Below are 25,490 nucleotides of genomic sequence, written 5' to 3'. Positions count from 1 at the left end.
ACTAAGAATTTTAAAAAGGGAAACAAAGGAAAATTACTTACACTGACAGAATACACAAAACAGCAGAGATTTAAGCTAGTTTTCAAAGAATCAGAGACTAAACAAAGAGAAGTTGCAGAGGGAATTGCTCTGATCTCAAATGTGCTGCCTGGAGGGTGCAGACAAAAAGAAGGAAAGAAGAATTTTTTTTCACCCTCCTTTGCTTTTCATGAGAACTAATTACCTGTGTTGGCTTTTTTGAGCTGTAGGGCAGTTCTGGGTTTTAGTGCAGGTTCTGCACTTGCACCATCCAAATCTGCCTCATTGTTTATGAATGCAATCACTAGAAGATCATCAGGTAGTAAAGGACTATGCATTCCATGTGTTTGAGTTTGATTGACTGATTTAAGCTGCAAAACATTTTAAAAAATGGCTATTGAACAGGCTTGTTTGATACATTTCATGGGAAATTAATGCAAGCATGGGCTGATTTTTTTGCTTCTAACCATTTGGTTTTGCAAAACCTTACTTTACAGTTGTTATCTGTATGAACAATTGTGTACTGATAGATTTTATACTTTTAATTTTTTTTTCTCAGATTTACTTCACTCTTTCCTTATTTTATTCATTTTCACACAGGCCAGGAGTACAGAGCAATAAGTTTACCATAATAGTAGATACACATTATGCAAAAGTCAACCCCATATTTTTGACCCAAAAACTGGCATTTTCCACACATTGTGTGTAAAAGTTGAATCCCCTATTTTTGGCCCTGGCTGCCCACTTTCTGAGGCTCTGATCACGGATCCTTGCCTCAGCCGCCTGCCTACTGGAGCTGCCAATGCCCCGACCACAAACCCTCGCCTTGGCCACCCACCCATTCAAGCTCCCGACGCCCCAACCGCGGATCCTCACCTTGGCCACCTGCCCTACGAAGCTCACAACCATGGATCCTCGTCTCAGCCACCCACCCACCAGAGGTCCTGACATCCTAACCGCAGATCCTCACCACAGCTACCCACACAACCAAGCTGCCCGCCCAACTAAGCTCCAGATGCCCCATCTGCGGATCCTCACCTCAGCCACCAGCCCATGTAGAGTCCAGATGCCTCAACCACGGACCTTCGCCTAGGCCACCTACCTATCTGGTCTCCCGATGTCCCAACAACAGATCCTTGCCTCAACCGCCTGCCTACTAGATCTCCCAATATCCTAACCGCAGATCCTCGGCTCAGCCGCCCACTCATCTGAGCTCCCAATGCCCCAGTCGTAGATCCTTGCCTTGGTCACCCACCCAATGGAGCTCCCGACGCCCTGACCATGAACCCTCACCCACCCATCCAAGCTCCCGATGCCCCGACCATGGACACCATCCGGTCCTGCCCACCTGAGCTCCCAACACCACAAAATGTGCAGGTACTTATGCGGTTAAAAGAGGTATGCATGTAATCTTCAACCCATAAATGTTACCCTAAAAATTGGTCCCCAAAACTCGATTATTATTTGGTAAGTTCTTCCTCTAACTCCCAACAGATGGTTCTTTTAGAAATTTGACAGGAGTCAGATTTTAACCCCATTTAATATTATCATGATTGATGTTCAAACAATTCTATTTTTCTCCTTTTCCCCCCCATTTCTTTTCATTCCCTTACTGTCCAGAAATCTATTTTATACAGCATCTGAACCTTCAAAGGTCTGAAATTCTCAAACTTCACCAGCTTCTTGGTAAAGATATGTCCCACCATTTTAGACCTAAATGGCTTATCATCTATCCCTTCTTAAATTTAAATTTAGACTTACAGCATGGTAACAGGCCATTTTGGCCCACGAGTTTCTCCTTCTACACCCTATTAACCTATACCGCTGGTAGAAGGAAACCAGACCTCTTGGGGTAAACCCACACAAACATGGGGAAAACGTACAAACCCTGGTCCCAATTCCTGGTGCTGTAAATGTGTTGCATTAACCACTACACCAACCATGCCACCCAAACCTAGACTCTTTAACCAAAGGAAACATTTTCTCTGAATTTAGCATCAAGTAGTTTATAAGTTTTGATAAGCTTTCCTCTTCTGGACTCAAGAAGGTACAGTCACAGTCTCCTCATTTGATAAATCCCATATCACTGGAGCCAGTGCACTGAATCTTTGCTCCACTCCCTGCATCCCAAGTATATCTTTTCTTTGTAACGATAATGTGCTCTTACTATGTCCTCAAGTTCAAGTATATCGTCATCTGACTGTACATCCACAACCTGATGAAATAGCGTATCACCAAATCACAGTACACCTGTGGGAAGAAGCTGCTTCCCAGCCTGGCAGTCCTGTTTGTGTATGCTCCTGTCCATCTTCCTTCAAGGTAATGTCTCAAAGATACTGGATGGTAAGGGACCTCAATGATTCTCTGAGCCCTTTTTAAGCACTGTTCCCTGTAGATATCATTGATAAACAGAAACCCCAGATACCTTCTCAGCAATTTTAATCACCTTCCATATTGACCTCCAGTCTGATGCTTTCCAGCTTCCATACCACACCATGATATAGCCAGCCAGGACATTCTCTATTGTGCACCTATAAAAATTTGTTAGGATGGAGGCTGATAGCCTTGCCCACCTCAGCCTCCTAAGGAAGTGTAGGCACTGCTGAGCCTTCCTGACTAATGAGGAGGTGTTGTGGGTCCAGGATAGGTCTCATACAATATTTACATTTGCCTTTTAATTACTTCAAAATAAAAGTTAACACACCATTTTATCTCTTAATCACATGCTACACCTTCATATTGACATCATTGACGTGTGGACAAATATATTCAGGACTCTTTCAACATCAACACAACCTAATCTCTCACCATGTAAGAAATACTTTGCTTTTCTTTTATCTGCACCACAGAGGTTAACTTCACTTTTCTACATTATGTTCACCTGCCATGTTCTTGCCCATTCAGAGACTTTGTCAAGGTTTCCTTGAAGCTTCTTTACATTCCTTCACACTCACAATCCACTGAGTTTAACATCATCGGCCAACTTAGAAAAATGATGATGAGCTGCAGGAGGAACTCAGCGAGATAGGTAACATCATGAGAAGAAACGATCAATCAACGTTTCACACTGGGACCTTTGGTCTTGATGTCTCCAGATCTCAAAGATTGCAGCTTCTGAGGGGAAAAAACAGGATTTACTCTCCTCAGTCAAATGTTAAATACAGAACTGTTTTTATAGACATAATCTAGTGATCTACCAGCAGTGCATTCAGGATGAAAGTGACATGCACTAAATAACAATATATCAAAATCAAGACAAGCCCTCAAGCATCATTGGTTAATCTCTGTACATTGACATAACTCTGCTTTGACTATTTAATCAATAACAAAAACTACAGCCAAGCACAGTATTTGTAATAACAAGTGGTTCCAGCTAATCAGTCCATTTTGTAACAGATCCCCATTGTGGATATTGGTGATGTTGGTATATTCCAGTCAAGAGAAAAATAGTTTGCTTGACTGGTTGGTAACACTCCACATTCTATTCAGAGACATCAAGTCAATGACAGGAACTATGAGCCATTGGGACAAGTTACCTGCATTGAAATATACACTGAAATTGGCACCTGTTTGGATTGTATGCAGACACAGAGACCAACCTTGACAACTAGCCCAAAAAAAGTTGAGGAAAATGGAGAAAATAGGTGATGATGAAGAAGTTGGCAGGTCATTCCACATGGGATTTGCAGGAGACAACATCAATATTTCAATTCCTTTCCCCATCTCTTAATTTTATTCTACTCTTCCTCAATCTTTTCCATTTTTTTTGTATTTTTTTTCCTTTTGCCCTGTAGAATACAAATCTTTTCCTTTTCCCTCAGCCAAAAACCTATATTGGATGTAGAGCTTATAATAGCCATGGTAAATCAAAGTCATCGCCTTACAATTGAGACAATTTCATTTATCACCAACAAAAGTCTTTCTTGTGCCAAGTTAAAAGCTCTCCGAAATCATTGGATTGCTGAATGATAGAGTTCATGACACAGAAAGTGGCTGTTCAGCCCATCTTTGATACGCAAGCCAAAAACCTACTTTCCCAGCTCTCATGCATTCCAACTGTTCTTCTTCAGATGGTCTTCAAGAGAAAATGATCAGCATATCCAATAGCATTTTCTATTGTGGATTGAAGAAATTGATTTTTTTTTCCTGACTTGTGTATGATAAATGGAAACAGATTTCTGGGCCAGGAGAGATGTTGGATTAAATTCCTGGGATCAGAAAAATAAGTGGAATTACATCCCTGGTACAAGAGAATGCCAGATCATATTCCTGTGGCATGCATAAAATGTACAAGAAAATTCCTTTTGACCTACCATTTGTGTTCACTGTCAAACTTGTCTGCTTTTACAGATGGTCATAGCAGCTGGAACATTGGTGGACTTGGAGGCACGAGACTTTGAAGGTATGTAATTACTACTCAACCATTTATGATTTGGCATCATAAGTTGCATAGAACCCATGTTGCCAACCTAGGAGGTGTTATCCTGATTAGAACTGTGCCAATGAAATAAATGTCCCTCTGTAATGAACTGGTTCCGTTTACACAGATGTCTGTAAATTACTGTAACTTTGTACATAACTAAGTCAGATACCCAAAAACCACATGATATGATAACTATAACTCCAGGGTATTGTAATGAATGGCATCCGAAGCCTTTGACCGTCAAGAATGAACAATTAATAAAAATAGATTGAGGGGGGGAGGAAGAGAGGAAGCAAGATGGTAGGAATTAACATGTTTGGTCTTTTGAATTTAATATTAAATGGGGATCTTGTTCATTTGTGGGGTTCTGGCTAAGCTGAACATTCATTACCCAGGGATAACCTGCACTGGAGTTTACAGAGGAAGTTTGATTAGCTTTTATTCACAACAGTGGCACCCTTAGCTATTATGTTGTGTTGTAGTTCTTAATTCCTTTGTGTTTTCTCTCTCAATACATTGCTTATAGTTAATAATATGTTATTGCAGTTCAGAGCTTTTATAAGCCTTTGTTTGTTTTCTATCTCTGTTACTACTTTGGTTAAACTATCAACTAGATCAATAACTTCATCTGCTTTGTCACTCCCCTATTCTCTCTGTAGTTTTAACTTGTTTTCTCTTTGGGTCTCAGACCCAAATATTCACTTCTCTTTCCATAGGTGCTATCAGACCCTACTGGATGTTTCCAACATTTTAAAAAATTTTATGTCATATTCCCAGCATCAGTACTTTTTGGATGTGATCAGGGTGTTTCTTCTGGTGAAGAAGACCAGAACTTGGGGTGGTGGGGGGTAGGGGGGGGTCAATCATTAAAAATAATGGCATCTTCATTTAAGACAGAGATGAGGCAAAATATTTTCCTTTAGAGAGAAGTAAATGTTTAGAACTCTGACTGAAAAAGGCAATAGTGTATAGTCTTTGAATATGTCCAATTCTGCTGCATGAACTAATTTTTAAATTATTTTAATATCTGTCTGTCACCCCTCACCCCTCCCTAGTTCACCGATTGTCCCTGTCTCTGCTTCTTGTATTGGGGTTCTCTCCTCTCCACAATCAGTCTTGATGGAAGGTTTTGACTCAAAACATTTACATTTCCTTCCCTCTCCCTGCCTGTACAGATGCCGCTCACCTCCCCGTGTTAATCCAGCACAATGTTTCTTTCGCTGCAGTTTCCAGTTTTAAAATACTTTCAAGTTATCCTTACTCCCAAACACTTCCAGAAATCTCTCCCTAAACTTGCAGTCTTTGTCTTAACCTAACATCATCTGTGCTGTTATCTTATGTGAGATAGTAAGCAGTTGGCTGGCATCCCAGATTACCATAAACAATACTGTAAAACATAATGCTTCTTTAAACCGAATTCAAGGTTCTGCAGAGAAGTGATAATGATTGGTAATGCAATATTTATATAAAAGATATTAATGGAAACCTGCAACCTCCTCCAGGAAAGCAAATGGAAAATAAGCACAACCAAATATCAAGCTGATTTTAATTCACCATCTTTATCAAAATCATTTTGTTGCCAAGAACTCAACCACCTCCTTCTAATATCAATTTTGCAGTCAATCTTTTGGTTTGATACAATTCCTCCGTGATTTTTTTTGCCATGTCAAAGATTTTATACAAATGCACAGTTGTAGTTTGTCTGCCATGGGACTAACTGTCAGTTCTCCTTGTGTTTTTAGGGCTCACTCCTTTGCATTGTGCAGTCATTTCTCATAACTCTGTATTTCGAGAGCTCTTTTATGACCATGATCTGATGCCACACAGACAGAACGAGCTACAGTACAAAGCTGAACAATTGCAGTCCTGTATCTGGTTACTGATAGAAATGGGAGCTTTAATAACCAGCCAGGTAACTTGTTTGCCAAAACTGCATAACTATTAAAAAAAATTGACCAACTCTTTCACAGACTAATCTATCAGTATATATTTGTAATGCTGCTATTTACTGATAATTCCAAGAATATACTGCTCTATTGCTTTAATTACACCAGAATGCTAAAATTTAGCCATACATCAGGGTAACAAGCCTTTTTGGCTCATGAGCCTATGCCGCCTAATTGCACACAAATGATCTACAACCCTGGAACGTTTTGAATGGTGGGAGGAAACTGGAGCACCCAGAGGAAATCCACACAAACACGGGGAGAACATACAAACTCTGACAAGACAATGTGGGATTCAAACCCTGGTCCCAGTCGCTGGCACTGTAACAGCATTGTGCTAACCACTCCACTAACCATGCGATCCAAAACTGTTTCCACTTGCCATAGACTTGTGAAAAACCATCACACATACTTTGACCAGCAGCTGCCAGAAATTTTAAGACTTCCACATTTACATACAAATACCTGGATTTTCCAACACTTGCTGTTACTTGCAAGGGAAATTTTCTGGAAAATCATGCCTTATTAATTTGTTTACACACTCACCAGTCTTGAAATAAAGTTTTCTTCATGGTTTCCTAACTTTTAATATTTTTTAAATGATTCTCACAACATGGTCAAATGCAGATTTATACATGTAATTCTGACTATTGCATGACAGAGTCCCTAGTTCCATGGCCTCGTGCACTGCCAAGCCAGGGCCACCTGTAAATTGGAGGAGCAACAGCTAATATTCCATAAGGGCACTTTCCAACTGGATGGCATTAATATTGACCTCCAGTTTCTGCTAGACTACTCCCTTCTCTTCCCTATCCCTCTGTCTCCTTTCCTCCACCTCTCCATCCCCTTCCCTCTCCATTCATAGAGCCATCCCTGCTCCTCCATTTGTTGTTGTGCCCTTCCTCCCTTATCCACCTATGACCTCTTGCCTGTGGGTCAATGCTACTCCCCCTGCCTCTCCTCACCCCACAATTTTATTCAGGCACCTGCCTACATTTTGCTCATGCATTGATGAAGGGCTCAGGCCCGAAATGTTGATTATGTACCTTTATATTTGCTATATAAAGTATGCTGTTTGACCTGCTGAGTTTCTACAGCATTGTATTTTTGCAGTGGCCCGAGCACCTTGTCACTAGGATTTTTTTTTTGTTCAAACTGTGTAAAATGTACTGACTATCCCTCAGACAAGAAAGACTTGCATGCATCGGCATTCCATTCTCAGTCAATATTTTGGAAACGAGAGATCCTCCAAATTTTTAGTTCAGAAGCATTAAGGTTCAATTCCCAATTAACATTCAGTTAATTAATAGAGATTAAGTCAACACACGTGTCTGCCCAAGCAAATTGTCAAATTTGAATGATTCTCAGCAATTTTATATGAGAATGTGCATTTGTGCAGAAACCACTTTTCAGAAATTCTGATATTTTTAACTGAGAATTCCAAAACAGTTAATGGAATATTTGCATTTTAACAAAACAGTGTCAATAGTATTTATCATAAAACTGTAGATGTTATCAAAAAATCCATCTTGTATATTGATGTCCTCAAATTCAGGAAATATACTTTCTTGCCCAGAATCGATTGCTAAGATGACTAAGCTAATCACTTCTTTCTTACTTATTAATTTATGTAAAGAGGCTGCTACTGGGGCACTCTTGCATTTATTATCCATTCCATAAAGCTGAAGAAGCAGTTAAGAGTCAACTATATCGGTGAGTTTAGTGTTATACATCGACTAGACTAGGTAAAAATGGCACGGTTGGCATAGTACCTTCAACCAGAATTTGAATCTGGCGCTGTTTGTGAGGAGTTTATACATTCTCCCCATGTCTGCATGGGTCTCTCCTACATGTACACCAAGTTGTAGGTCAATTGGGTGGCAAGGGCCATATGGCTACATTTTAAAAATGTTTTAAAATTTTAAATTTAGAAATTTAATTTATTTTTTAAAGTTCCCTTCCCAAATGACATCAGTGAACCAAGTGAGTTTCTACAACAATCCAGTAGGTTCAACTCAATTCCCCAACTGCTGTTGAGGGATTTGAACTTGTTTCTCTGGATTACTGTTCCAAATCGCTGGATGTCATATTTCTGAGTGCTCTAGAGGAGTAGGTTGAGGGTAATTAAGGATGCACAATAAATGCTGGTCTTCCCAAATCCTGGGAACCATTTTTTTAAATGACCAATTCATTCATCTTTAATTGTAATGGTTGAAACAAGAACGTAATGAGGAGAATTTTAATTGTCCCTCTTTGACTGTTGTTACGAATCTGCTCCATCCACCATTGTATAATCATTGTTTGGCACTGAACAGGGTTTGTACTCCATCTGGAACCTGAAAAAAACAACCTCTCTGAATCAAGAATCTTACCATCTGAGCCTCGGTGCGCAGGCATCTTGAGCTTAGCTCTTAACTCAGGAAGAGCCACGCGGAGAGGCTTCTGAACACAAATCCAAATTCCAACTGTTTGCCTTTCTTCAAACAGGATGTGAAGAGCAATAAGACAGTGGTGCACTTTGCAGTACAGGAAGGAAACATTTTACTGCTGGACTATTTCCTGAAACTTAGTGGCATCCGGTCACCTGAATTTGTCAACATGAAGGTTTGTGAAGTCAAATAAGTGCTTTTGTAAACTGATGTAACAAATAGTGATAAAAATGTATTGGCTGTAGGGAAAAGTTAATTGGTAAAGACTTTATTCCCTGGAGTGTAGAAGAATGAGGAGAGATTTGATAGAGGTATATAAAATTATGAGGTATAAAGTAAATGCAAGCAGGCTTTTTTCTACTGAGGTTAGGTGAGATTAAAAACTAGCGGGCAAGTGTTAAGAGTGAAAGGGGAAAAAATTTAAAGTGAACTTTGGGAGAACATCTTCGTGCAGAGAGTGGTGTGGGTGTGCTACAAGCTGACAGTTGAATTGGTAAATGCAGTCTCAGATTTGACATTTAAGAACAATTTAGTCAGGTCCATGGATGGGAGAGGTATAGAGGAATATGGCCTGGGTTCTGGTCAGTAGGACTGGTAGAAGGGCCAAATGTCATGTTTCTGGGCTGTGGTGTTCTATGGATCTATGGTTTTATGGTTAGATTCATTGATAATTTCAGTTTAATCGATTCTATTTTAATTTAGCAAGTTTTGATGCTGTTGAAGATTATTAAACACTCAAGAATATTTTCTGCTATGATCTAGAACCCATTTCACCAACAGACTACTTTAAGTGTTCTTTTACTTATTGAGGACCACCTATAACAAGATCAAGGACCACCACTGAGGTCATGGGTCAGGGTGCTGGTGACCTCAAACCCCCTCCTAGACCACCAACAAGAATTTGGTTTTATTTTGTTGGCAAAATATTTTGAGAAATTTCATTTTTCTTATCATCGAAGTGACAACCTCATTTTACTTATCACTTGTTTATTATACAGTAACATTTGTCATTTGTTCATTTCCATCATCTCTGTTCTGAAAATGAAACTTTCTCCCACAGTGCTTTTGAATTGTCTTACTTCTTCCTTAATTCCAGCTTCCCCTCAACCATAGTTGATAAGGATCTCAAATGCCTCACCACCATTCCCCTCACTTTGACTTTTACCCACATTTTTCCCAGCCAGAATGACAAGGTTTCCCCTTATGTTCATTTCTAATCCCACCTACCCCCACAAGCAATGAATGGGACTTCAGCTGCCTTCCACAAATGTCTGCTGCCAAACTCATCTTCCCTTCCACTCCCCTTCCCTTTCACCACTTTAAAGTGATTATTTTTCTACAACTCCCCAAACACCTCTTCCATCTCCAAGAAGAGCTCCCCTCTTCCCATCCCCACCTTCCCATGCAATGCCAGGTTATGCTGCACCTTCCCTTTAACCTCATTTTCTTCATACCAATTCATTTGCACTTCTTCCCATTCAGTGTTTTCCATTCTGTGCTGATGACATTGAAGAAATCAATTCCTGCATATTTTTCTCTCTAACTTATGTCCTAATTCATCTTCTCCCATGTACACATAATGGACAGAGTAGTTGTGAATATAATTCTTTTTTCTTTCAACAGCACTCTGTTATCTGATTTGGTCTCCATGCTATTAAATGATAATGATAATGAGATAATTGTCATATGCATTTAAACCAATCTATGTATGTAGCAAAACAGGTAATTTTGTGGAAAGATAAATAACAGCAATAGAGTACATTAAATTACATTTAAAATTTTAAGCACCTCTATTTGTTAACCCCTCCTATCACCCTCAGGATGATTTTGATTAAAAACTGCCATGTTATCTGAGGCTCATTTGAAACCATTCTACTCACTTGAGATAGAGCATTCTTGGTTCAAGTCCCCTCTAGAGACATGATCAGCAACTTCTTAAATTTTTTAAAACTTTGACATACATCATGGAAATTTGTCCTTCCGGCCCATGAGCTGGTGCTTTTCAAAAATCCAAATTAACCTACAAGCCCCATACTCTTTTGAAAGGTGGGAGCAACTGGAGCACCTGGAGGAAACCCAGGCAAACACAGGGAGAACGTACAAACTCCTTTCAGACATTGGCGCTGTAATAGCGTTGCACTAACCGCTATGTTAACCATGCCACCCAGTAATTTCTAGGTTATTTAATTCAGTGAATTGCTAAGGGAGTCCTATAGAGTTTAAGGTGACATCTCCTGAATAAGATATTAAATCTTCGGAGGACTATTCTGAAAAGCAAGTCATTCTCTTCAGTGTTCTGGTTCCATTTACTCATAGTCAAGTCATTCTTTTGGGGAGATTGCAATAATAAAATTGGCAATATTACAATAGTAACAACACATGAAAAAGATTAATTGACTGTAAAGAGTTTTGGAACAAATGGAGTAGAGAATGTAAAGATGACCAGACGTCTAATACACATAATCACATAACCTAGCTTCTTCCAGCGCTGATACTTAATTCCAATCTTGAAAGTGTTCTCAATATAAACCTCATTTTCTTTCGTGACAAAAAAGGCTCTAATTGCTATAACCCAGTGGTTTTCGAACTGCCCTCCTAAACTCACATTCCACTTTAAGCAATCTTTATGCCATAAGTGTTATAAGTGTCCTGTGATTAGTAGGGAATTGCTTAAGGTAGTATGTGAGTGGGAAGGGAAGGTTGAGAACCACTGCTCTAGACCCAATTGTTACTGAAATATTTTGCTTGAGAAAAATTGTCATTGGCCCATTTCCTTTGAAGTTATGAAACCTTGCACATAACGAGTCAATTAGGTATGATTAAAACAGTGGTTTTCAAACTTTTTCTTTCCACCCACAAGCAATCCCTTACTAATTGCAGAGCACCTATGGCATAGGGAATACTTGAGGTGGTATGTGTTTAGGGGGAAAATTTGAAAACCCCTGCTATAACCTGAAATAAAAATGGAACTCCTGATGCAGGGTGTTAACCCAAAATTTAACAATCCCTCTGCCTGCACAGATATTACCTGGGTAATCCACTAAATGAGAGTGATGTTGAACTATATGCTCATATCTCTAGAGGGGGATGAGCCAAGAATGCTCTTGTGGGATAAATGGTGCCAAATGAGCCTCCAAAAACACAGCAAGTATTTATAGTTTTATTACATCCAAGAATGAATTGAGAAGTTGAGGGAGTGCTGCGTTATCAGATATACTTATCTTTTAGATATCATTTTACAGCAAAGCCCCACTTGTTCTTAAGATGTTATGCTCAATTTCCTGGTTGATTTTTAACCCAGAAATAAATTATCTTGCCATTATTATGAAAGCTTTTGGAACAGTGCCCAGACATCAGGAAGTAGTTCCCCCCAACACTTAAAGCTGTAAAGTTTGAAAGATGCCCTGAGATTTTGAAATCTACAATATAACTTCAGGAAGAAGATGGAAAAAATAATTGAGGACACCCACCACCCTGATCACAGGATCTATTAACTATTCCCATGGGCAAACAGATACCAGAGTATCAAAGCCAGCACCACCAGACTGAGAAACGGCTTCTTCCTGTGGGCAGTGAGATGCTGAATGGCCAAAGGAACTGCTCACAGTAGCCTTCCCACAATCTAATATTTACAAAACAATAGTTATTTATTTATGTCTATTTGTCCTGTATATATATTGTTTGCCTGTATGTGTGTAATGTCTGGTTGTGTGTCTGCATGTTTTTGCACCGAGGATTGGAAAATGCTATTTCATCAGGTTGTACTTGTGCAATCGGATAATAATAAACTTGAACTTAAAGGAACATTTACAAACTTCTAAAAACCTTCCCAGGGTTGGAGCAATCTTGGAGCATCAGCCTAACCAACAAGCTTAAAGTATAGCAAGAGATTAAAACTTATGAATATTGAGAGGCATGTTCAGACTCCTGCACTATTTGCTAATAGTTCTTTCCTGAACAATTGCAGTGCAGATATTCACTCAAGTTCGCTCTTGCAAGAGCAATGCTGGCTGACATTATGTAATCTCTTGTGGCAACAGGGTAGTAATCCTTGGAGTACATAAAGTCATTTTTTTTAAGCTAGTGGAGGAAGGACTTGGTTGGTCTCCCACTTGTCCTAACTAGCTGCATCTTCCCCCTTCCTCCCATCACTGTCACTTAGGCTTTTTTTTCTTTTTATAATCATAATAAATCATAGAATAAAAATACAGACAAATAATTTTAACCCTTTATAGCCTCCCACCGTCTCAACCCCCCTTCTAACTACCCCAAAAAAAGAAAAGAAGAAAGCGAAAGGAGGAGATCAATTAACATAACATCCATTAATTATTTGCCATGGTTTGGGGCACCACCACCAATGCGTGGGAGAAAAAAAAATGATTCAGCTGTATATATTCCATATACGGGCTCCAGGTTTTAACAAAGAAAAGAATGATTATTACATAAATTATATATCTTTTCCAATGGAATGGAAAATCTCATTTCTGCATCCCATCTTTTTAGTCTCATTTTTCCAAGTAATTGCCAAACATTTTATCGCCACAGCTAAAGCCAATCTCAAAAAAACAACTTGAAATTTATTCAGTTTTAACTCCAAGCTCAATTTCTTAATATAGCCCAATAAAAATAGCAAGGATCAAATGGTTTTTAAATTTGAAAATAGCTTCTAAATGTTTCTTAATTCTATACCAAAGAGGTCTCACCATCTCACATAACCAATTAGAATGTAAAAAAGAACTAATTTCTTTGTGAAATATAAAACATAAATCAGAAGAAATAAACTTGTATTTCCTTAATTTCTCCAGAGTTAAGTATAACTGATGAAGAAAATTATAATGAACCAATCTGTACCTTACATTTACAATTTTAGTCATACTATCCTCACATAAAGTCATCCAATCTTCTTGAGAAATAGATATGGACAAATCTTTTTCCCATTTTAATTTAGATTCATAAACATCTGGCTTAAGCATTTTATTCTGCAATAAAGCATAAATCTCAGATATAAATCCTTTCATACCACCATCAGTAAGTAGAATTTCAAATTTAGACCACCTGGGTAGCCATAATTATCCAATAATAATGCTTTAACTTGTAATAAGAAAAAAGAGTATTCAAAGATATTTCATATTTCTTTCATTCTTTGAAATGAAATAAAATATCCTGCTTCATAACAATCTTCTACCAATTTATTTATTTTCTTGTTCCCACAACTTCAGAAGTTGATTATTAAATGTAAAAGGAAAAAGCTTATTTTGAAACAAAGGGATTTTAGCCAAAACTTTACCTTGACTACCTATAATTTCATTCTTCTTAGTCCATAATTCCATTAAATGTTTCAACACTGGCAAATTATAATTATATAACTGAGAATTCCATCTATAAATAAACTGATCTATCCTCTTCTCACCAATCTGAGATAATTCAATATTACTCCATATCAAAGGTTTATCCACTTCGAACATCCTATTAATAAATTTCAACTGTGTTGATTCATAATAATTCTGAAAAGTAGGAAGTTGCAAACCTCCTAATACAAACTTCCAAGTTAATTTCTGTAATGACACCCTTCCCATTTTACCTTTCCACAAAACCTCCTCACCAAATCATTTAGGTCTTTAAAAAAGTTTTGAGGAATCTTGCAAGGAATAGATTGAAAAAAATATTGAATTCTTGGAAAGATGTTCATTTTAATACAATTAGCACATCCTATTAATGCTATAAGTAAATCTTTCCACCGATTTAAATCATATTTAATTTTACACTGTAAAGGTAAATAATTCAGTTCATATTAATGATTATAATTACTATCTATTATAATACCTAAATATTTAATCTGGTCAGACCACTTAAATTTCACAATATGCTTGCAAAGCGAATAATCTACATCAGCCAAAGGCATAATTTCATTCTTTTCCCAATTAATTTTATATCCCAACACTTCACCGTAAAGCTCCAACCTGTCATGCAGACTTCCCAAAGACAACAAAGGTTGTGTTAAATATATCAAAACATCATCTGCAAACAAATTTATTTTATACTCACCTGCTTTCACTTTCATACCCTTAATATTACTATCTTGTCTAATCATCTGAGCCAAAAGTTCAATAACCAATGCAACTAGAGCTGGTGGCAAAGGACAGCCGTGTCTAGACAATCTATATAACACAAAAGGTGAAGATAACTGCCTATTTGTCACAACTCTAGTGGTAGGATTTTTATACAACGCCTTAATCCAACCAATAAAAAGAGGCCAAAAATTAAACCTCTCCAAAACTTTAAACAAAAAAACTCCACTCCACTCCACTCTATCAAAGGCCTTTTCTGCATCCAGATCAATTACCATTGGTTGGTCAGATTGATCCTGGGAAGTATTAATTAAAGAAATCAGCTTTAAAATATTATCTGCTGAATACCGATTTTTAATAAAGCCTGCCTGATATACATGAATCAAATCTGGTAAGTATTTAGCTAATCTGTTAGCCAAAACCTTGGCAACAATTTTATAATCTACAGTCGATAAAGAAATAGGTCTATTAGATCCTGCTGGTGGTAGGCTGTCGGGAGTGGGGGGGTGGGGGGGGAGCAGGGCAGTGGGCTTCAAACTGAGGACAAACCCACAGACCAGCTTGTTCACAGCACAATGTGACTAGAGACATCAAAGGACAGCTGAGAGGGGGCTGGTCTTTTATCACACCACTCTATAACACTAATCTCCTCTCGCTTAATATCTGAAGGTCTGCCAGTGACTGTCGTGAATACATTTAGTAACTGAGTATTCACACCCTCCTTGTGTAGAGTTCCAGACTCAGTACCCTTTGATACATACTTTCTATCTTATTCATGAATGATCAAGCCCTATTTTGAAAAACCAACAGCCACTTCACATCTGTCCTGTCAAAACTATGAATTATGTACTTATGAATTAAATCATTTCTCATTCTCCTCCCAGCAATACATCAGTGCTTCACCCATCTAATGAAATGATGAGTCTAGTGGAGGATGCATCACTATTTTACCATCAGCTCCAGGCATCTGGGAACATTTGGGAGCAGGGGGGTGGGATTAGTGTGGGAGCTGGCGGTGGGCCACCAGGACACTCTCGGTGGCCCACTGTCGGTCCCCACACTGGCCTCACTGCCCCCTCTCCCCCGGGAGAGAGCAGGTAGCAGGTCACCAGGAGAGAGCAGGCAGCAGGCCATTGAGAGAAAGTGGGACAACAGTATTATTATTAAAAAGATTTTTCTTGTTGTCCTACTTGAATGCTTTGTTTAAGTTTTAAATGTTTACCCGTAAATACACTAAAAAAATAATATGGTGCACATAAACATCCTTTCCCATTATGGTCGCAAAACGCCAGATCGGCCCTTTTACACAAATGATAAACCAGCACTGTTACTTCCTCTGCTGCCAGGAAAAAAGCTGGGACTGGAATGACCCCCCCCCCCCCTTCCCACCCAATTCTGTGTCCATGCCTTTTGCACAGAAGGTGTAGTGTAATAAAGCCACAAATATCCCAGAACAAAGTATAAAAGGCCCAATTGACTATATAATTGAACCATTTTTATGATGCCCTCTCATTGTATGAAACTCATTGCATTCACAACTCAATGTTGTTCGTGATGTGATTGTGCTGGAGAGATTGGAGAGGAGATTCACCAGGATGCTGCGTGGATTGGACAACTTTAGTTATGAGGAGAGGTTGAATCAGCAGGACTTATTTTGCATTGAATAAGGTGGCTGTTTGGTCTAAATTGAAATATTTGGAAGGCAAAGCTGAAACTCTTTGTGAACTTTTGACATGCAATTCTATGTCAATAGCGCTGATGTGGAAAGAGAAGATAACTTAGTTCTAAGGAATAAATATCTACAATGACCAAACCTGGGACAAGCATATTGAGGCAACATTCAAGAAAGCAACAATACCTCTACTTTCTCGGAAGTTAGGCATGCTTTCTTTGTCCCTCAACAACATCTACAGGAGCACCATTGAAAACACATTTGCTGGCTGCATCTCAACGTAGGATGGGAGCTCCTCTGCTCATGATTAGGGAAGCTTCAGAAGGTGTTGAATGCATCTCAGAACATAATGCAACCATCTCGCTCCTTTATGGACTTCATTTACATCTGCTGACTAGGAAAGGCAGCCAAAATGCTGAAGGACCGATCATACCCTGAACACACCTTCTCCCTCCTAGTGTGGAAAAGGCATGATTTATCAAAGCACACACAGAAACAGATCAAAGACAGTTTCTACCCCTCAGCCATCAGGCTCTTGAATAGACCCCACTACAGTGTAATCATCCTGCCCTTGCTTCGTACTTTATTACTTCATTATTTATTTATTTCATATATAAATAATTTTTTGTAACTCTATACTCTGTAAATTGGTGCTCTTCACATATTTGCATGAAAGTTGGAAATACAAAAAAGGGCAGCACAGTTAGTGCAATGCTATTACAGCACCAGTGACCTGGGTTCAAATCCAGCGCTGTCTGTAAGGTGTTTGTACATCCTTCCCTGTGTCTGTGTGGGCTTCCTCCAGGTGCTCTGGTCTCCTCCCACCATTCAAAACAATTGAGGTTGTAGGTCAATTGGGTGTAATTGGGTGGCTTGGGCTCATGGGCAGAAAAGGGCCTGTTACCTTGCTGTATGTATAAATTAAATAATTAAATTGAAATTAAATCCTTAGGTTGCTCACAAAAGAACCTGTCTTACTGTACAAAGTTCCAAATGACAAATAAACTTAAAACTTGTAGTGATAACAATGTAGAATTGGTCACCCATTGATCACCTCTTTAATTATCAATATAGAAGTGTTAACATGCAACCAACTTGACACTGTTCATCTGACGTTGTTCAGTACAGTGAGTTAATGCTGCAATTACAACCATTTTCTAGTTTAAAAGGATAAGCATTCATCCTGGACATCCATTGGCAAAAGGAGAAAATTGCTTTTAAGAAATGAGGAACAGCAATCCAAAAGACCAAGACAAAATACAAAATCTTTTTTTTTTGCTTTCTTCTAGGCTCATGGTAACACAGCATTACATATGGCTGCTGGTCTTCATAATGAGAGAAATCAGGAGAAAATAATTAAACTGCTTTTATACCATGGGGCAGACCCCAGCATTCGAAACCTGGAGAATGACCAACCCATTCATCTGGTGCAACCAGGAGAACAAGGAGATCAGGTAAGGAAGATCTCTGTGGTTAATAATCTATTTCTTGCAATGATCACAGCTATTCCATGTGGCCACCCGACATCCATCCTTGACCAGGTGCATCTCAATGCAATGCCCATGAGGGGTAACTTTCCTTGAGGCAATGTCCAATGCTCAAATATGTTGCTTCAGCAGTAGAGCCACAGGGAACAGATCATTTTCCCACGGTTCCAGGACTCTGTAAGATTTCCCTGTTAGATATCACACTCACTTTTTGCTGCCATAGGGAGGTTAACCTAGCAGTTAGTGCAAAGCTAGTGCAGCAACACTGACCTGGGTTTGATTCCACCACTGTAAGGAGTTTGTACATTCTCCTCGTGTCTGCGTGTGTTTTACCTGAGTCCTCCAGTTTCCTTCCACCCTTCCAAACGTAGAGAGTTGTCAATTAATTTGGGTGTAATTGGGAGGCACAGGCTTAAATGGCCAGAATTGGTTTCTACCGTGCTGTAAATAAAAGTTTTAAACAGTTAAACATTTAAAAATGAATTCTACATTGATGCTGTTAATTAGAGGTAATAAAACGCTCAGTCAAAGATGAAAGCATAACATGTGCATGGTTTCCCCACCCTGCTTCATCATTACTGAACTTCCATTTGCCCACCTGAACCCCATATTCAGATCTGTTTAAAGACTTCCAGAATGGAATTTGGTTTTGTCTTGAATTCTAGGTGCCTAAATTAGCAGCCTGGAAACAGCACTGGGATCCTGCTAGCATTAATGGCCTGAATAACCCTCCCACTTCTATTCTACATCTACTGCATCAATGTATCTGCAATCCAGATTTTCTTACAATCCATTGAAAATGATGCCCTGAAAAAGTTGACAGCTCTAAATTTTCTAGTTACTTATCTCTGACAATTCAGATTGCAGCTGTCCTGACACACAAGGGCACTCTTTTGTTGCGCTGTGAAGAGCTGTATCTATTGTCGACCATATTTCCTCTATCCTAGCCAAACATGCTCTCACCATACCTGTTTCTCGTGCACTGAAACCTATTAAATTCTCCAAAGAAAAAATCCTAACCTTGCCAAACTCAAGGCTGTGGCTGCAGCTGACAGGCTAACACAGGCCTTCTGTTGAAAACAGCTGCTCACTTAGTTATTGATTTACTTGTTATCTTGCCTGCCACTAAATTCTGTACTTAAGCACAAAAATAAGTTTAATTTATGATAAATCTTATTGTGAACATGTTTGTGACTTAACAGATCAGGCACCTCTTGAAGAAAGGACGAATTGGCCCAGGATCAAACCAGCGAAATGCTACATCCTAGGAATGTAGTTCTATCTGGACTCAAACCAGCCCCACCCTCTTCACTCCTGCGGAATGAATGTGTACCTTATATTAGGAATGTTTTACAGGCACTCATTTGCAAAACTCAATATTTTCTTTTCCAATATAATTTATCACATCCAACCATTGATGTGTAACAAACTTATGAATACTTCTTCCAGCAAACATTTCTTTCTCATGTAATATTCCAAGTGATTTGTAATTCATAGTGTAGTCATAAAGCTTGTCATTTCTTTCAGAAAAAAAGTCTCAAAGTTACAGCACGAGCAACCAGATTTCTAATCTGACGCTGTCTGTAAGGAGTCTGCATGTTCTCCCCGTGTCTGCGTGGGTTTTCGCCAGGTGCTCCAGTTTCTTCCTGCCATTCAAAAGTACACACCAGGGTTGTAGGTAATTTGGGTGTATTTCGATGGCACAGGCTTGTGGGCAATAGGGCCTGTTACTGTGCTGAATGTCTAAATTAAAAATTAAATATCTTACAGTTGAATTGGCCTGTTCGAATAAAGGGGTAATTTTCTAATTTTGTAGCTCCCTTTATGTTTTTACCTTTATTTATATTGGCCAAATTAAATCACAAAGTAATTTTAATCTCCAATTTTGAATTAATAATAGGCCATCATGGAATTATTCAACAAAGAAAGAATTAATTATTAGTCAACAGATTTGTAAAAAAATCTGCATTAATTTAAATCAGTTTTGTATTTTATGATCATTTTGACTGCATTAGAATCTAATAAAAATGAACACATTGCAACATAAATGTCAACCAATGGCAACACAAAAAGGCCAAATTCAGCTTGTTGCCTATGTTCAACACTCAGAGTAAAACACAAAAGTCTGCAGGCGCTGTGATTGTAGTAAAAACATGAAGTTGCTGGTGGAGCTCAACAGGTCATTCAGTGTCCATAGGGAATTAAAGATATATTACTGACATTTCAGGCTTGAGCCTTTCCTCAAAGTATGAGTAAGAAAAGAAAGGGAATGGGAGGAGAGGAGAGGAGTACAAACTGATTTTAGCTCTGTGAAAGGAGACAGAGGGGGAGAGAGAGACAGAGCTAGAGGAAAGGAGACATGATGAAAGATGGGGGAGGGGTATCTAACGGAAACCAAAAGACACGCACCACTTCCCCATTTTAATCCCCATGCTGATGAGCAGCAACTCCATAACACCCTGGTAGACTCCACAATGTGCTCCTTTGGGAGACGATGAATAACAGCTGGATCTCAGGAGGCAGATCCACACTGCTAAAGGGGTTTTTCCATATTTAGTCCCTACATTTATAATATTTAAATTCATTTAAATTGCTATTTTTAATTACAAGTGGCAGTTTTAAAACAAAATTTTATAATGAATCTAATTAAAAGACATTAAACCACTCTAAATTAATTAAGAAAAATACAGAGAATGAAAATCTTAGCATGCATTTACCCTTTTAAGGAAAGGTGGCACACCTATTTCTCGTCCCTCACCTCATTGCAATCCAGAGCTCCCACTGAATTCAATCTCTTCATTGTCAGTGTGCCTCTGACTTCCATTTTGCACACTTACTGATCATCCAAGCAATTTGGAGACAAGGAATCTGTTAATTCCTTGTCTCCAAAGACTTAGTTATTTATAGAACCATCCAAGTATAGTTTTGCAATTTCAAATAGTTCAGGGGACCATAATATAAGCCAAAGAGACATTGGGAGAATCTGGATTTCTTCATCCAATACAAATTGAAAATTGAATTTCAATTTAAGACATCAGACCTTAAACAGGAAAGGATCATCTCACAGCTATTTACCTTGTATTAGATTTTCAATTTGTCTACCTTGCTCAATATTTATACACAAGATCATATTTTCTTGAACTTGACCAGTTGTCCTCGCATTATATTTTCTGCTTCAGCAATGTATTTGAAGAAGTAATGCTGGTGGCAGCAATTCCCTTTTCTGCAGATCTGTGACAGATGTATAGGTCAGGTTACAGCAGAACCTTTATTGTTATTTCTGTGAAATAAATTGTTGATTGTCATACAATCTGAGATATATATATATATATAATATATATATATGTTATATTTTTGTATAGATCGGATTTGATTACACTGGATCAGTGTGGCAGGGCTATTTTGCTTGCCTGCATTTTGCTTAAAGGTGTCATAAAATTCAGGGTTGACAACATACAAGTCTGATGTCCTTTATCCCACTTTTGAATTGCATAATGATAAGCAACGAACAATCTTTCATGGCAATATTGTTACAATTTTGCAACAAAAGCTAAACAATAGTTAAAATTGGGAACCAGCTCACAAATCTCTGGACTAAAACAAATTGGAAAGTAGATTAGATTTGATTATTCTTGGACATAATTGGCTTTGTGAACTCCTTCTGTTTTAGAGCTATAGGATTTCTGACATTTTAATATTCTCTGATAATTCCTGTTGACAAAAATTAACCTTTTGGAAGGCAATCCTCTACTCCATGCATTCCTCTCTGCTCCAAATTTTTTCATGAAGATATATTCTATAGACCTGTCCATCTTTAAGAAGCTTGAGATTGCCAGAAATAATTCATGAATATTCCTAACCGTAGCTTTAGGAGAGTGGCCAAGCATTTGCTCCATCCTTTCGTGTGGTTTTCTCTCTACTCCAACATAGAGAGATAAGGTGCTTGTTACTCGAAAGCAATTGATTTTTATTTTTATACTCAACAGAGTGAATGAACCCTGTGGTGAAATAAGTTTGTCAGAGGGCAAAGTTAATAATGCTTAAATCCTGCATTTATGTTTGAAATATAAATGCCATTATTAGCAAATAGAGCAACATAAATCTGGCATTTCCCTAATAATGAGAGGAGCTCTGCATCACATTCATGTAGTAGTTGTACACTTGTTAGGTTACCACTGGGGTACATAGATGATGTATAATAGAAGGAGTTTTGCTCCATTTTTATCCTTTGATCTATCTAATCTGCGAATGCTGAATTTTGATGCCTGATCTCAGAATTCCTGCAGTAGCTATTTTATAAGAGCACAATTTACCCCAAAATTCCAGTCAACTCTAACTCTTTCTACAGTCTCTAATCTCGTGTTGCTCTAGTAGAGTTTGAACCTGCTGTTTACCTCAGATGAATACGTTTCCATAATATATTTACCATGATGACGCAAACTAAATCTGACGTTGTTCTTGAATTTGGAATATCGCACATTTTTTTTTGTATTTATTCTTGATTCCTGATAATTATTTCTGTCACAGCGAGCTTTCCTATTTTTGTGGTTATGGGAAATAGTTTAAACTTGACTTTATTATTCTTTATTAGAATATTTTTTATTGTGAATCCACAATGTAACTGTTTGCTGGTTTAACTGGCTCTTTCATCCAAATGCATATTGATCTCAATGCATAATAAATTTTGGCATTCTTGAAAGAATTCCTGGGTATTGTCTCATGCTGTTATATCTACACATATAATGTTTTGTTCCTGAACATCAGTTGGCAAGTAAAGTTATTGCTAGCCCATAGGCAGGGGTAGCCAAACATTTTTGGTGGTGGACCACATACCAAAAAATATAAGGGGTCATGGGCCAAACAATATTAAGCCTGACAGTTTTCAACCAGTTACACTGCCGGTAAAAATGGCATTTTTAGACAGAAAATCCCTGTGGCATTGAAAATTCAGTTTCTAGCAAAATAACGGTACGACACTACTGAACAGTTTAACTGTTGACATTACAATAGTGTATTGATGTCCTCACATATTACAGTAGGCATTCCTGTATCTGCTGGTCTTAAATTTAATTTCAATGATACAATAAAACTTTTAAAAATTCTCATTCAAAAAGAAGTACAAAATAAAAGGCTGGGTGCAAAATAAGAACAGGAGAAAAGATCAACAAAAGAACAAGGCAGTCTCCCACATTCCTCCACAACTCTCAATGAGTACAGTTCATGGCCCAAGTGTCCACCTTAATGATTATGATACAATGTGTAGATAAGCTATTAAAGTTAATATATTCCTTGCAAATCACACAAACACACTTCTCCTTGAATTATGCAAAAAGAATCCATTTACCTACCATGTCTGAAATTTTCGGTACACTTGCTATTTTCCATTTTTTTGGTTCCATCATGCTTAATCAACGGAAAAATGTTTTTTTTTAACTGACACAAATGTTTTCATCGATGAATAACATTTCAACAGTTGGTCTTAGTAGATGTTCAAAATGGCAGCGACATCTAGGGTTGAAAATAAGAAGTGCAATGTAACAATTTATTGTTAGAAACTATGTTTTAATGGGACATATTCCATTTTATTTTTAAAATTCACCCTGGGCCACTTAAAATGGGCAATGGGCCACAGCTGGCTCAGGGACCACAATTTGGCCCCCCCTCCCTTAAGTTCACCATAGTAAACTTGGTAGTTTTATTTGAAGGAGCTTCCCTAGCCACAATTTGCCCCCCCGCCTTAAGTTCACTGTAGTAAACTTGGTAGTTTTATTTGAAGGAGCTTCCCTAGCCAGTACTTTCCATAAAATGTACCTGCTGCAGTGAAGATGATGGACCTTATGGTCATGTGTTAAGTCTAATCAAACCAAGTCTTGGCCTGCTATCAGTAATATGCAAGATTGTCCAAACTCTAAATTTCCATTTTTTCCTAATTGGACAGAACACTATAAACTGTGTCTAATTCAAAGATTTGTAGCTTTGATTTAAAATACTTCCTATATGATGTGAACTGACTTGTCTCACTCCATAGGGATTGCAATCTTATCTGAGTTTCTAATTCATGGCTCATTTTCAATTGCTGCTCTCTGGGCTATTTACTGGCTCTAATCCAAACATCCCTTCATTTTGTACAGAAATGTGTCTTTGATTTTTATATTTTAAATTTAGACCTATAGCATGGTATCAGGCCCTTGCTGCCCAAATACCCCAATTAACCAACCCCTGTAAGTTTTGAAAGGTGGGAGGAAACCAGAGCACCTAGAGGAAACTCACACATGCACAGGAAAAATGTACAAACTCCTTAAAGACAGCGCCGGACTCGAACCTGATTCACTAGCACCATAATAGCATTGCACTGACCGCTACACTAACAATGCCACTCCAAAGTTTACACAGACTCGGGACCATTGTGGCACATTCAGGCTGTTACTCATTCAAGGACTCTCTGAACATAACATCTCAGTGAAAATGTTCTATTGAAAGTTCTCTGAACCATATTTGCATTCGAAGCATCCACAACTCTCTGTGTAAATTCTTACTCCTGATGTCTTCCCTAAACCTCCCTCACTTCACTTTGTACAGATGTCCTCTGGTGTTTTCTACCCCTGCCCCGGGGAAAAATGTGTTGGCTGACTACCTCTCATAATCTTGTAGACTTCTATTAATCCATCTCTCATCCTTCTTCACTCCAAAGAGAAAAGCCCAAGCTCTGCTAACCTTTCCTTATAAATTATATTTTCCAATCCAGGCAACATCTTGGTAAATCTCCTCTGTACACTCTCCATAGCTTCCATTGTCTTCCTGTAATGAGGTAACCAGAAATTAACACAATATTTGAAGTATGGTCTCACCAGGGATTATATAGAGCTGCAACATCACCTCACGACTCCTTGAAATCAATCCTCTGACTACGCCTTCTTAACCTGTGCGGCAACCTTGAGAGGTGTATGGATTTGGACCCAAGGTCCCTCTGTTCTTCCACATTGTTAAGTAACCTATCATTAACCATGTACTCTGCCTTAGGTTTAACCTTCCAAAATTCATCATCTCACATTTATTCAGTTTGAACACCAGTCATTTATTTGTAAACCAAAAGTAATTTCTGCTCTTATTTACAATTCATTGTCATGGCCAATCATACCCTTGTGGCAGAACACTGCCACGGCATTCGAGATGGCGCTGCAGGCAGCGAGTGCAACCAAAGGCCAGCAGAATGCGCAGCAGCACTGGCTTCAACAAGTGAACTGGCAGGTGAACGGCAAGGACAGCTTAAATGCCAGTGACCCCATAATGGTGCTGGCCTTGCTGAGCAGCCAACAGACAGGGACAGCACACGGGGAAGAAGGGCATTGTTAGGCAGGAATGTACCTGCGTGCGTGAAACCCATTTTTGTTATGCATGTTGTGACATCAGCCAAGGGGGGCCATGGCAGGAACAGTGCAAGTATAAA

The 25,490-nt window shown here is 38.5% G+C and overlaps 1 protein-coding gene and 1 long non-coding RNA gene across 3 annotated transcripts in view; one reads left to right on the top strand and one right to left on the bottom strand.

Annotated features, from left to right (window-relative positions):
- LOC138741232 (NF-kappa-B inhibitor delta-like) overlaps window positions 1–22,745 on the top strand; it is a 127,868-nt gene extending 105,123 nt beyond the window's left edge. The window contains exons 8-12 of the mRNA XM_069894988.1: window positions 4,369–4,420; window positions 6,184–6,353; window positions 8,875–8,991; window positions 17,846–18,010; window positions 19,246–22,745. Of these exons, the coding sequence (XP_069751089.1) occupies window positions 4,369–4,420; window positions 6,184–6,353; window positions 8,875–8,991; window positions 17,846–18,010; window positions 19,246–19,311 (570 nt within the window). The 3' untranslated portion in view covers window positions 19,312–22,745. The remainder of the gene's footprint in view (window positions 1–4,368; window positions 4,421–6,183; window positions 6,354–8,874; window positions 8,992–17,845; window positions 18,011–19,245) is intronic.
- On the bottom strand, window positions 595–23,539 carry LOC138741233 (uncharacterized). 2 transcript variants are annotated; one of them, XR_011343416.1, is made up of 5 exons: window positions 23,392–23,539; window positions 21,119–21,323; window positions 19,255–19,357; window positions 18,314–18,484; window positions 595–3,132 (listed from the first exon to the last, which is right to left on the bottom strand). It is a non-coding gene; the product is annotated as an uncharacterized lncRNA (long non-coding RNA). The 2 variants fall into 2 exon arrangements; XR_011343417.1 differs by having other exon boundaries at window positions 21,119–21,274.
- Window positions 23,540–25,490: the final 1,951 nt, after the last annotated feature.

Source organism: Narcine bancroftii, chromosome 8, assembly GCF_036971445.1.
Source record: "Narcine bancroftii isolate sNarBan1 chromosome 8, sNarBan1.hap1, whole genome shotgun sequence".
Taxonomy (NCBI): Eukaryota; Metazoa; Chordata; class Chondrichthyes; order Torpediniformes; family Narcinidae; genus Narcine; species Narcine bancroftii.
Note: the sequence above shows the minus strand (reverse complement) of the source record. Positions and strands in the feature narration are given on the sequence as shown.